General features: G+C 39.6%; 1 protein-coding gene across 1 annotated transcript in view; it reads left to right on the plus strand.

Annotated features, from left to right (window-relative positions):
• The window catches only part of LOC122656773 (cleavage stimulating factor 64-like), a 36,559-nt gene that overhangs the window by 18,675 nt on the left and 3,110 nt on the right, over positions 1 to 14,774 (plus strand). Inside the window, exons 5-7 of the mRNA XM_043851426.1 lie at positions 11,383 to 11,421; positions 11,517 to 12,062; positions 12,143 to 12,235. Coding sequence (XP_043707361.1) covers positions 11,383 to 11,421; positions 11,517 to 12,062; positions 12,143 to 12,235 — 678 coding nt within the window. The remainder of the gene's footprint in view (positions 1 to 11,382; positions 11,422 to 11,516; positions 12,063 to 12,142; positions 12,236 to 14,774) is intronic.

Consider the following 14,774-nt stretch of genomic DNA (forward strand, 5'->3'; position numbering starts at 1 on the left):
GCATATAGCAAAAACCAAGAGAATACAAATTTTTTGAGCTAAATGGAGTAGGTAGCAGCAAAAGTGGTAGGGTTAAATTTCTTTATATATGATAGCAGATCCACATTGCATCACAAGTTCAGTGGGATGACCCAAGTGGTAGGGTGGAGTTTTCCCAGTTGTTAATAACCTGACAGCTATGCCAAAATCCATAGGACTGTCCTGTTAGAGGCAAAGATCAAATAACTGTGATGAAGGGCTGTGACTACCAATGTAATTGGCCGTGTTTACTTTTCTTTAGCATAATTTGGGACCTTGTTTTAAGCCACTGGATATTTATGACAGAGATCTTCTACAAATTGAAAACTGCAATGGAGTCGAATTCTATTTTATTAGCATAGTTTATTTGAGTAATAAATTTAGAACTTCTGATCCAATTTTCTTTGCTAAATGAGGAAGAAGATATTGGATTGGGAAAGTGAATGTGCTCGGATCTTTTGCTTTGTTTTAAGAAGATGTTAAAACAGAAAAAATGAAACACATAAATCAAACCACATACATTTTCCAGCAGACCAAAGTAAAGATCGAGATAGCAATCAATAGTTGAACCCTAACATCAATCTTGCTCAAGAAAACCTTAAAATCCATACCTTTTCTGCTGATTTCTTCAAAGCTGATCCAATTCCTGAGACAAAATGGGAGTACCCCATACGTATCGGTCCGATCAAGTTTCCAAAACCAGCAAAAAAACTATAAAAAACAGAAACGAGAGAGAGACAATGGGAGAAAAAAAATTCAGATCTCGTCAGATCTTCACACAACAACGACCGAGAGAGAGAGAGACAGAGAGGGACAGAGCGAGACAGAGAGAAAGAGAAAGAGAGAGTGAGACAGAGAGTGAGGGAGAGAGAGAGAGAGAGAGAGAGAGAGAGAGAGAGAGAGAAAGTGCGAGAGAGAGCGAGACAGAGAGAGTGAGAGGTAGAGAGACAGAGAGAGGAAGCGAGAGAGAGAGGGATAGAGAGTGAGAGAGAGATGAGATCGACCTGGTTTACCTTCTTCGCCTGCTACTTCTCTTCCCTTCTCTTCCCCAGATGTATCGCAAGCTTTTGCCTTCTAACCCAAAATCACGGGTTTTGACGATTGATCGCGACAACTTTTCGTTCTTGTTCTTTACATGAAAGATTCTTCCGGTCCGTTCTACAAGACCAGAAAAACGAACCGTCAAGCCAAACATAAATTCATGTTGTTTTGTTCTCAAAGAACGGAAAAACGGTTCTGAATGCCGTTCAGACATTTACCAAACGTAGCCTTAGTTTCTGGGTGTAGGTTTCCCTTGCCTATTCGAATCAGTCCGCCAAGTTTGAGGGTGAAAGGAGTAGGAGAACTGAAGGTCGTATCCCACCTTTGATTCTGGTTTAATGCCTACCATCAGGTTCAGTTGCATGAGATGAGAAAAAAAAAACCATCTCTTACCTGGTTATCAGACTCCTTGTTGGTTACTGTTAAGAGGTTTATATGTTACGATCCAAGTCCCAGAGTTTCAGTTTAGTTGGACTTTCATTGATAGTGATCTCCCTGTCACAATTTCCTCCCCGCTGATTTATGTTTTGATCTAAGGTTGAAGGTGGTAGTTCCCTTCCCCATAATTTTGTTGTTTTATTTTATTCCTTCATTTTCCTTTAATACCCCTCCCCTCTTCCCTTATTCCCATATGTCCCTTATTTTAACTTTGGTTCCAATATAGTCCTTGCCCTTTAAATTATATTTACCTCCATGTCTTGATTGTAATAAGATATAGTCTGACAGCTAACCAGAGAAGAACGAAGAAGAGAAACTGAGAGAGAAGAAGAAAGAAAGAAGATGAGAGAACTGAACCAACAATAAATTCAGTGTGTGAATGCTATCGCTGGTCCTTCACTTTATTATAACATTAAATACAGCGAGAAAATAGAAGTTACAGTCAAATAAGGAAACACAATCAAATAAGGAAACAAAAATCCTAGTCAAAATCAACTAATGACCAAATCCAAAACTAACTAAAACTATAGTCATGGTAGGGACACTCCCCCTATTGTGACTAGAATCCTAACTCCACTACCACCAACTAGTATGGGTCCAATAGGGGTCCACGACACCTATTGGACCACTATTTAACACTCCCCCTCAAGCTGGAGCATATAAATCTCCCATGCCCAGCTTGGAACAACACTTCCAAAAAACAGGGCCAAAAAGAGATGTGGTAAAAATATCAATCAACTCAACAAAACGAATGGAGTAACAATCAGCTTCTTCATAACAGCATCCCTCACAAAGTGGCAGTTAACCTCAATATGTTTGCTCCTTTCCATAGTTATCAAGGCGGCGCCATGGCGTCCAGGCTCCTTGGTCGCCTTGGATGCCTTGGGCGCCATGGCTGTGTCGCCTTGATTTTTTACCCTCTAAAACGCCATGGTCGCCTTCCCACCTTGATAACTATGGTCCTTTCATGAAACATCGGGTTATTGGCAATGTAGATAACAACTTGTTATCACAAAATATCTTCATAGATTGAGTTACTGGAAAACTCAAATCTTGAAGTAGAGAATTCAACCACATTACCTCAGCTGCAGTATGAGCCATAGTGATGCAGATTCATCATTGAAATGGGCTTATTTCTTTAGAAATAAGTCTAGGGTTGAGATATATATATGTTGAGCCTTTGATCCCAAGGGTTTTCTATGTAATAGGCCAGTTTAAGGGGGCCTAAACTAGGGGTACATAGGTTGCATACGGGATTAGTCTAATACTTAGCTTATTTTTCATGTTTTAAATTGAACCGGTTGAACCACTGGTCCAATTTAAGTGAAATGTTCCTATTGGTTGATAGGGTCTTATATCCTATTGGTTACTTAGGAATCTTCTTAGTTTAAGTAGTTTAATTATACCTCTCCACGATTTATGAAGAGGGAAGAGTTGTCATAGCATTAGGATTTGGCCTATGGTCTTTTATTATAAAAGATTAAATCGTGGAAGGCTCCCCCACAGTTTTATGAGTTTAAAAAAAATCATTTGCTGCCTTGTTGCTGCTGCTATTGCTCTTTAGAGTGTTTTGCCTTGTGGTTCTATCAAGGAAGAAGGGCAGGTGGATCTCCTATGACTCCTTGCACCGTGACGGCCGGGAGGATCCCCATCCGAAGGTGGTTCTATCCTTCAACCCTGTTCAAGCTGCTTCCAGTGGAGTTCTGCTGCAATTTGATCAGTATCTTCTTCTCCTAGTCCTCTAATTCCCCCCCCCCCCCCCAATCGATCCCCCTTTTATTTTTGTTTGAATTCCATTAAACCCTAGATCTTGCTGCCCAGCCATATTTGACCATCAGAATTATTTCAAATTCAAGTCACAGCCTCCATGCTACATCCCCTCCACTTGATCCAACTTGCAGCCCCATTCTCCCACTCCAACCCTAATTTACATTGTCTCTGTAAAACCCAAAAAACCCTAAATTTCTGTCTAGACCTAACCAGCCATCAGAAGTCCTTCATACAACAGCCGAACCTCCTTCTCCTTGCCCTAAACACTCGACCGGAAGTTTTGCCCAAAAATCCTACCTTAAACCCTAGTTTTGACTGTTTTCCTATTTCCCAAAACCCTGACCCTAATTTTCTGAAATTCAATTTTTTAGTTAAAAATCATCCAAACCTACATTATTAGCTTCTCCTAGACCTGCCCATTAATACCATATAGGATTCATCTCCATATTCATAAACCTAACCCTAGATTTGACCTAAAACTGCAATTCTGCAATTCTGTCCTACTGAAACTACATAAGTAGCAGCTCCTTGATAATTAGCCTCTAGTGGGACCTTTCCCTATCTAGGGCTACATTACATAGCTTTATACTTAGCCTCAACACTAGATCTAGCCACAATTGTTTGCTTCTTATTTCGCCACGAGACAAGATTGCCACCAATGAATGTGCAATAACCTGTGGTATGTTAAGATACGACAAGCCACCTGCCAGTGAATCTTCTTCGGCAATTGCACAAATTGACTAATAACATCCACAACAAAGGAAATGTCCGGTCTAGTAACAGTTAGATAAATAAGCTTCCTAACTAACTTCCTGTACTGGGGTGTATCACCAAAATCTTCACCATCGTCTCTTCTAAACTTATGATGTGGATCCATAGGAGTATCAACTAGTTTAGATGTAAGGATACCACTTTCAGACAAAAGATCCAACATATTTCCGTTATGATAGACTATTCCCTTTCTTGCTCCATAGTACTTAATACCAAGGAAATAGCTGAGGGAACCCAAGTCTTTCATCTAAAAATGTTGATAGAGAAAATATTTTACCTTTGCAATACCAGATGCATCATCACCAGATACAATAATGTGATCAACATAAACAACTAATGAGTTAGTTACTTGCTGGGGAAATAGTGCTTTCTCTTAATGAGTCCTTTGCATGTCTTCAACGTATTGTTGCTCCTTCCCGAGCTGCTACCTCACCCTCTGCTAAAGACAATTCTACCTTTGTTGCCAGTAATGTAGTCGTAGATAGACAAAGAATCTACTAGGAGTCAAATAACTAGGACCTTCCAAACAGCTGGCCGATTGGGGTAGATTTGAGAATTTAGGTTGAAATTCTGGTTAGGATTAAGGTAATGGGGTTGGATTTTATTTGGTAAAGCTAGGTGGGTTCTTAGAAGTCTAATGAACTAGGTTTAGGGAAGTTTGAGTGAAAATTAAAAAAATCAGAAAATTAGGGTTTCGGGTTTTAGGAAAAAAGAAAGTGATAGGAATCAGGGTTTAGAAGTGGATCTAGGGCTAGGGCTTTGGATCGAGTGTTAGGGGCTGTGAGGAGATGGTTCGGTTGTAATATGGCAGGGTTTTGATGATTGGATTAGTCCAGGTGGAATTTTAGGGTTTTGGGGTTTTGTGGAGATGAGGGGGGTTAGGGTTTCAATGATGGAAGGGGTCTGAAACTGAGGTTGAGTGGAGGGGATGATCTAGGAAGGCTGTGGTGTGAATTTGAAGTGATTCTAATGGTGGAATTAGGCTGGACAGATTGAAGATGAGTTAGGGTTTGAAGGATCGATTGGGTTTAATGGGGGGGGGGGGGAATTAATGAAGGTGTAGATGGAGCTTAGGTTAGATGATTAGAAGAAGTTTGTTGCTAAAACAGTAAAATACTTACTTGTATAGCAGAACTTCAATGGCAGCAGCTTGAAGAAGATAGGGTCTCTCGATATACAAGATGCTAGGAGATGAGAAGAAGATCCTCTCGGTCTACAAGATGCAAGGAGTCAACTGGAGATCCACCAGTCCCTTCACCTTGATATTACTCACAAGGCACACTCACAATGAGCAAGGCAGCAGCAGCAATGGCAGCAAGCATAAAACAAAGTTATTTCTGAAATCTGAATTGTGGGGGAGCCTCCCTCGATTTTGTTTATTTATAATATGGCCATAGGCCCATATCCTATTACAAATATGAATCACGCTCTCTACATAAATCGTGGAGGGGTGGGACAACTTAAATTAAAAGCTAAAACTTAAAAGATTCCCTAACTACCAACAGGAAATAAAGCACCTAACAACAAATAGGATTAAATCACTTAATTTGAACCATTGTCTAGACCGGTTCAATTTAAGTTTACAATTAACTGAAAAATAAACTAAGTATGGAATGCAGAAATAAACTAAGACTAAAATAAACTAAGTATGGAATTAAACTAATGCTCCAACACTCGGCCCTAATCTTAGGGCTGTTTCTTCTTCTTGCGGATGCTTGGAACTGCATCAGCCAGCCATGGTCAAGGATTCTTTGGGAGAGGATGTGGTTCATGGGGCAGTCGTGGCCGTGGTGGTAGAAGTACAAGGGGACAACAGAATGATTGACCCTCTTGATAGTTTACATTTTGTGGCAAGCCCAACCATACAATTGGTACATGTTAGGCTAAACATGGTCGACCAGAATGGGCTCCGCTGTTAGCTAATACTACTGCATTTGATGGTATTACCACAAAGGTGTCTTTTGGTGACACCAAACTTGCTTCTTCCTCTGGTGTTACTTCATCAGGGTCTGCGTTTTGAGATGACTATAACCATTTGGTTAAACTTCTCCAAAATCTATAACCATTTACTAATGCCTCTCCATCTACAACCACTTTGGCCCACATAGGTACATCAACTTTCCTGACATCCACCTCTTCCACTCCGTGAATCATTGGCTCTGATGCATAGTTGTCAAGGCAGTAGGCGACCCAAGGCGGTGGAGGGGTGCCTAAGAGCTTAGGCGACAAAGCGCCTGCCTAGGCGCCCAAGTGTTATTATTTATTTCCCCTTTTCTAACATTATTTAGTATGCTACAATATATACCTTATATCATAAAAAATTAACATTAAGCCACCTCAAGTCATCGAAAATCAACATTAAGCTACATCAAGTCATCAAAAATCAATATTAAGCCACATCAAGTCATAAAAAAATCAACATAGAACAAGACGACAGAACTGAAGAAGCAAGCTATTGGATGTTTGAAACAATCAAAACATACATTTGGTTTATATTGTTCTTGGAATTGATCATTGTCCTTGTATACCTAGTCGCACATTTGGTTTATATTGTTCTTAGAAAATATGGTCTTATCTATAAGTTATTAAAGTGCTATTGATTTAGAGAAATGTTAGTATTCTCTAAGAAGTTTGACTGGTCAAATGATTTTATTTTTACATCAAACTTTTTGCATTAGGTAGAGCACAGAATCAGCTTTCCAACAAATCCAAGATTGCTTAAATCTGCTTTATATTGAAGAAGTTATGTTCCAGTCAAACAAAATTTGGTGTCCGTGAATGCTGTCAAAATCGCTTTGAATAAAAATATAATTTTTTCAGATATCAAAACAAATGAATATTTTACCACTCTTTTGGTTTTTAGCAATGTTGTACCATATTAAGATTTATGAAATTTTTAGATTTGTGAAAAATCCAGCATTAGAAAGTTGAAAATTTGACCTACCGCCAAAAATCCAATTTTTGTTCTTTAACTGGGTGGCTGACTTTTTATTCTTTTGGGATTTTATTTTTTGTCTATTTTTATTTGATTCAAATATGGGGTATTTGCTTATATATGAACAATATCTTAAGTAAATAAAATAACAAATATAGAAACTTGTTTTGATACCACTAAGGCCATAGTCTCCTGGACGGCTAGACCCCAAATAATCCGCTTGGATGCCTAGGTGAAGCCTTGACAACTTGATGTAGATCAAAACCTGAAGAAGAAGAGGCCAAAATACTTTTCACGTGAACAGTGTCACATCCCCCTTAGTGTGAATATTACTAGAAGATTGTGGGAGCAGAATAGTCTTTTATTTATTAGTGATTCAAGTTTTTAAGTGAAGGGTATATTTGTCTCTTTGGGTCTAAAGTATTTAAAGGCTGCTGGTTAGAATCGATGGAGTTTTATTCTTCTATCTTCTTCCTTCCCCTCCTACCTTGCTCGATCTCTGTTGGTGATCGCTGATGTGAGTCTTCACTGCTGCTGCTTGTGACTATTGCTGCTACTGGAGTTCACCATCTGAAGATTGAAGACATCTCTCCACTTCAACTGTTGTTGCTGCTGATTGATCCTTCGAATGAAGCTGCTGCCGCTCCCCTGCAAGGCACCTTTGCTGCAACATTCCATATTCCATAACTCCATACCTCCTCAACAGAACCTGCTGAGTTTTGGAACGCCAACTCACACCAGCACTCCCTCCACTCGTTCCCAATCTTGCCCAGTTCTGCTGGCTGGATTAGCCTACACCACTAACCTTCTATTTTCAGTCTCCGCCCTCGGTTATCATTGAAGCCTAGGATCAGCTCTGTTTTGGGGTTTTCCCATAACCTTTTAATTTGATGTTTCTCTTATATCTCCACATCCAACTATCACAATTGGACAAAATTTGGAGCCAAGGATCCTCTTACCAACCCCTACACTCGATCCAAGTTTGATCTCCATCACATGGCTGACCCCTACCACCTAAGTTAGTAATTTTGGATTGATTGCTATTTTGATGTTCTGCTGCAACCTGTGATCGATCCTACTGTAGAGTGGTTCTTACTTGAACCCCTTCTACATTACAACTATGCTTTGATGTCATGTAACAAGATATAATCTAACAGCTAACCAAAGAAAAAGGAAGACGAGAAACCGAGAGAGAAAAAGAGAGAAAGAAGACGAGAGAATTAAACCAGCGATAGATGCAGTGTGCGAATTTGATCGCTGGTCCTTCACTTGATTTATAACATTGACTACAGCAAGAAAATAGAAGTTACAGTGAAATAAGGAAACAAGAATCCTAGTCAAGACTCGAGAGAAACTAATGACCAAATCCAAAACTTACTACAACTCTAGTCATGATAGGGACACTCGCCCTATCGTGACTAGAATTCTAACTCCACTACTGCCAACTAGTATGGGTGTCCAATAGGGGTGCAATGTCGTGGACCACTATTTAACATTGATTTCATTGTTTGCTTAAAAGGGATCTTATACTTTCAATATAATTACAAGATTGCCACCATCCCTATTATTTGAGTTGCTTAACGTTTGGGTGGACCCATAGCGAACCCAAATAGGGTTTTGTGACCCGGGTTCCCCGTCACAGAATTGAGGTGAAACTGGAGTCTCAGATCTGATTAGCAGAAAGGAAGCAGGGAAATGGAATATTTATTTCAGACCACAGAGCACTAAGATCTGAAATTAATATAGGAATTTTCTGACCTGGCCAAATTGTAATATGCAGTTAATTTTGCAGCAGCAGCAGCAGCAGGCAGACAGACAGACAGACCGACCGACCGACCGATTACAGAACTTGAATCAACACCAGAAACAGTGAAAAAGTTGAGGAAGAAGATGAAGAAAGAAGTAGCAGAACGCAGAAGTAGTAGGGAGATGATAGAAGAGAAACACAGAAGAAGAAGATGGGAGCACTCATCTACTAAATAGTTGGAATCAAAACCCTAGACAAAAACAGAATTTATTTCTCCAAATCTGTAAACCATGGGGTATATAGATATTAAACATATCTTCTTTGTCAAAGACAAGACTGCTCTATTACTAACTTGGACCCACAAACTGAAATAAAAGAAACTTCTAAAACCCCTACTTAACCCACGACTGGACCTGATAGTCTCTTTAATAAATTACAAAAACACATCTCATAAAGATAAATATTGGCTCAGCTATCCCTCCTTATCTGGCCTACTAAAAGGCACTTTGTGCTAGAACTGTCCTTTTCAGGGCCTGGGCTTGGTGGGACCAGCAGCCTTGGGCTCCAAATGGAGTGTAATTTGTGGAACTGTTAAAGGGCCACCTCATCATAGGCAAGAGAGTGTTTAGCCAAATGAAAGAGATGTTTAGTGTACTAAGCTGATCATAGTTATCTAGGCGATAGCCGCGATACCTAGGCATCCAGGCTCCTTGGTTGCCTTGGGTGGGCGCCATACTTGTCTCGGCCAGGCGACCTAAGGCGCTGGAGAGGGTCCAAAAATACGGCGACAACAACAAGGCGGGCAAGGCATTCAAGGCGGCTGCCTAGGCACCCAAGTCGACCAAGGTGCCTGGAGCCTAGGCGACGCCTTGAAAACTATGGCGGGCGCCTTGCCACCTTAATTTTGGACCCTCCCCAACGCCTTGGTGGCCTTGATAAATACGAAGTTGATATCCATATTTTAGTTAGGATCAGGATACATAAAATTCTGCTCGTTTAGCTACTAGTTCAATTTACACTTATAGCTTTGTCATTGTGGGGTATGTTTTATTATTATTTTTGTTATTATTTTTTTTTTTAGTTGTAAATTTTGTTTTGTTTCTGTGCTTTAGGTAGGAATTGGCTACGTCTTATTCTGCTGGTATAGATTTAGTTCAATCTAGGTCTATAGCTTTGTTTTTTTGTGGATATGCGGTGTGTTTCATTTCGTTTCATCCGAAAAACACACAACATTCTGTTTCAGTGGCCAAAACAACACTCCTGATTTAGTGAAATTTTTTGTTTTTGTGCTTTGGATTTTTTGGTCCATTTTGGCTGATGTTCAAGAATCAGTTTTCTTTTTAGAAGGGCTAAAATCACTTATTTTGGCTTTTTGACCCCATATTGTAGGGTGGATCTAGAAAGATAAGAAAGATCTCCCTCCAAGCCGTACATACGACTTTCCACAGAATTCTATATGTATCTATGAGATCGAGTATGGAATTCTGTTTACTCACTTGAAATTGAGTATCCGTTCTCCTCCTTTTCCTCTTAGGATTGGAAATCCTGTATTTTACATATCTATACGATTGAGTCCTTAGGTTTCCGAAATAGTGTAAAAAGAAGTATTTCGAATGATTGTTATTTGTCTCATTCAGTATGTTTTGATGATTTCGTCCTAGACTTGGAATCTTTTGCATTATAATCAATCTTTACAATCGATTTCTTTAATCTAAATTTGCTTTATTAAAAGTGAGATTTAAGAAAAATTGAAGGACTCGTGCTTTGTCCCAGTCTCTGTGATCAAGAACTGCGCTTTGTGTGAATGATGCTTCATTGATCTTTAATCACAGAAGGTAGACCAAACTGAAATGGTAACTTATTTATATTTACTGAAAAATTTCACTGAAACAACCGACAATGAAACATTTTATTGTTTGGGACCAAACTGAAATGGGAACTGAGACAAGATTACAGCTAAATTGTTGAAGAATTGCAACTCCAAAGGAGGTATTATGAAGAACCCAACTTTGTTTATGGGTTGTCGTGTTAAAAAGGGCGTACCCTATGCACGAGGCTCCCACCACTGCGGGGTCTGGGGAGGGTCATAATGTATGCAGCGTCACCTCCGCTTCGCGGAGAGGCTTTTCCCTACATGAACCCATGACCACTAGGTTGCAATGGTGCAACCTTACCATTGTCGTGTTGTTTCTGTAAATTTTGTCCATGATCCTTTTCTTTGTAGCTTATTTTAAATCTTTTTATTCTTTGAAATCTGACCTTCCCTTAATTATTTATTTCTATGTTATTTAAAAAACTCTGCTAATGAGGCTTATGTAACTTCCATGCATTTTTGTTCACCTAAGACTTGCTTTGTGCCTCCATCTTTAAAGACACTGTTCTTACCTGTTAGTGTTGATCTTTGAGAAATTTGCTCAGATAAGATCTTTACGAATATAAATCTGAATTTGTTTTTCTCTGCCCACGGGATAACAATCTTAAGATATTCTCATAAATACAGGTGATGTTTTGGTTTTAGAAAACTCATGCAGGCAAATCCATTATAATAGTCAATTGATGATCTGATCTATTTATATTTTGAACAACTCATAATGCTTAGGTGTTGTAATATATTTTTACTCACTCATTGAACTATTTTTCTTGCATTGCCATATATCTTCAGGCACAAATTATGCTTGGAATGGTGCAACCTCCTCAAGTGGTATTTTTTTCCATCCATTTCCTTGGAAATGATTTTTTCCCTTGCATTGGCTTTGGTATGGCTGTTTACCAACTTAGAGTCGAACTTTTGTTTAGATGCCAGGCATTCAGCAAGCACTTTCTCAGCATCCTCAGCAAATGGCACTATCAGGTCAGCAGCCAAATCTTCAAGCTGCTCAGTCGTTGCCTATGCCATTTGGACAGCCAGACCAATCAAGTGCATCTGAGGCTCAAATTCAATCGAGGAAGCACCACCCAAATCAACCTGTAATGCCCATTGCATCTGGTTCTGTTTCACCAGTGACACTTCAGTCCCAGAGCACGCCATCACATGCCCTACCAACTGTGCAGCAGGCTAAGGGACATCCAAACCCACCACCAACTTCCATGCCACATTCACTATCCTCTCAACTTCATAATATACCTTTGCCTAATATCCTCAATCAGCCGCAACAATCATTGCAGACCAGTGGTGTTCCACTTATGCCGCTGCAATCGCCTCTGCGACCACCTATGCTACAGAAACCTAGGCCACCTTCAATGCCACCTTACCAACATCAGCATCATTTGAATACGGGTGCGAGTCTGGGTTTCCAGCAATTTGGTGCATCCCAGCCTCATCTTTTACAATCCGTATATCATGTAAGTATGAGACAAGGAGTTTTGAAAATTATCAGGTCATATAGATATCCTGCAATTTCTTATTTCTGCAAATTGTTCAGTCAGGTGCCAAACCTCCAGCTAACATTGGTCCTTCATTTCTGTTGGGACAGCAACCACTTCCAAATCAGCCACCACCGCAATCACTTTATCAGGTACTCTCTTTTCCAGTTCTTGAATTGAATGGCTGTAATCGTGGCCTACGTGACCTTGAGGATTGGTTGCACTAGCTGCCTGTCCTGGTGAAGACTGAAGCTTGGAGTTGGCCTTGAGCCAATCCAAGTCATTGGGTTTAAGGCAATGTTTCTAAATGTAGGATTGTTCAGACAAAAAGGTTGATGGTCTGAATGGGATTTGACTGTCTGGTCTGACTAACCTAACATAAAATAGTGGAAGACGTTTTTACATTCCAAATTTGGATTTGGGGCCATGCAACTTGCCTCGTCATCTTGTTTAATGATGGATTTAGTAATGTGGCATTTGGCTGTCATAGGTGTTATTCTGATTAAAAACAATGATGGGCCTTGTTTTGCAATGGCCTTAATTCAGACTTGATGAGGGTCTGTACCAGGTCAGTTATTGCGAGGGCCCTGGACTAGTTTGATACTAGCTCCTTGGGCTTCCAGCTGGTCTACATCTGATCCGATTGTAGCTCAAGCTAATTCTTATCTGCATTCCTGTATTGTTGCTTTCAGTTTGGCTACAATGTTTAAGTTCTGTTATTAGGTTCTGTCTGCTGTAATTCATTGTTTATCTGGTTCACATTTATGGTCAACTATCCTTAATTACTATATTTTATTTTATCTTGTGATGTTTTATTTAGGGAGCAGGCCTCCTGCATGTTAGTTTCTGAAGCCATTCCAGTATGTTGGTCATGTCTGCCACAAGGCAGTGCAAGCAGTGCAATTAGTGGTTTTTAGTGGACATGTTGTCCACATTATAATGTAGCTCTAAATAGGAGAAAGATCCTATTAGAGGCCAGGTGTACAATGATTCTGAAATTGATCAGCCAATTGGGGCAAAGCATGCTGATTTAACTCAAAATTAGGGTTAGGTAAGGGGAATGAGTGAATGTGATATATGATAAAGGTCTAAAGGAAGCTAATGATATAGGTTTTAAATAGGTTTAAACAGAAAATTAAAATTATGAAATTCGAGGGTTAGAGTTTGGGTCTTGGGTTTTAGGAAAACAATGAAATTTAGGGTTTAAAGTGGTGTTTAGGGGCTGGGCTGGGGATCGAGTGCTCTAAACAGTAAGGGGGAGACTCGATAGTAATTTGGGCTGAATTGGATGGCTAATTAGGTTTGAACAGGTTTTTGACTATTTAGGGTTTTAGGGGAGATGAAGGGGAATTAGGGTTTAGCTATTGAAGGGGAATTAGGGTTTAGCTATTGAAGATGGGGCAGCAGTCTGGATCGAGTGTAGGGGGTAAATAAAGAGAGGCTAAGGTGCAATTTCAAAGGAATTCTAATGGAGGACTGAAGCTGGATAGGCTATAGATGAATTAGGGTTTATGGGATTCAAACTAAAAATAAAGGGGGAATCGATTGGGAGGAAGGATGACTGGAAAAACAGAATTTAAACCTTCAAACTTACAGCAGGAATCCACCGGCAGCAGCTTGATAATTGAAGGAACCTCCCGATCTTCTCGATGCAAGGAGTCGCAATAATCCACCCACCTTATCCACCTTGAAATCCACAAGGATACACTCACAAAGGAGCAGGAACAGCAGCAGCAGCAATCGGCCAGCAGCAAAAAGTCTTTTATTCAAATTCAATGTGGAGGAGCCTCCACGATTTAATATATTTATAATATGGCTTTATGCCAAGTCCTAATACAAATTAAAGTCTTCTCGTTCAAAAATCGTGGAAGGGAAGGAATAAAAACTAAAACTTATAACTTAAAATAGTAAAAGACCTATTTAACCCTACTAACTTAAGTAAATGACATCTAACTTAAAACAACTAATTTAAAAGAAGATTCCATACTAGCCAATAGGATATAAGGACCTATTAATCAATAGGAACACTTCACTTAAATTAGACCAATTGAACCAATTGGGTGCAACCAATTCTAAACCGGTTCAATCTAAAAACAGGAAAATAAACTAAGTATGGAAAATAATAACCCTAATCTATGGCTCCCTTATCAAGCCCTAAGTTCAGGGCTTCTTCTTCTTCTTCTTCCTACTTGGAGCTGCATCACATTATTATCTAGTCATGAATAATCTGCAGTCCAATCCGAATTTGCACGAGTGGTAATGGATTTTTACCATTGGAGAAACAAAGAGAACTTCCCTATAATCAGTTGTATGTTATGTATGAGATGAGCCACTGAATTTGACATGTGGCCTGTTCAAGGAATTCACATTTATCTGACGTAGAATGACTGAATCTTCCCTTCATGTGGCTGAAGTAGCTGCCTGTTGAGAAAACTTTTTTGCTTATATATGACACAAGATCTACAAACTAAGGAAAAAAATCAAAATTGTTCTCTCTCTCTCTCTCTCTCTCTCTCTCCTGCCCCCACCCCTTCTCTACTAGGTTTGTTTTTTCGTATCTTGAATGAAAAACAAGTCCTTTTGCACTACCTGGGCAGGGACACTGTTATTTTGCAACTCTTAGGCGTGAAATTTACTTAGTATTGTCTGAAACATTGTGGTACCCATTTGCATGATGCAGTTAACATATGC

Source organism: Telopea speciosissima, chromosome 1 (genome assembly GCF_018873765.1).
Source record: "Telopea speciosissima isolate NSW1024214 ecotype Mountain lineage chromosome 1, Tspe_v1, whole genome shotgun sequence".
NCBI lineage: Eukaryota > Viridiplantae > Streptophyta > Magnoliopsida > Proteales > Proteaceae > Telopea > Telopea speciosissima.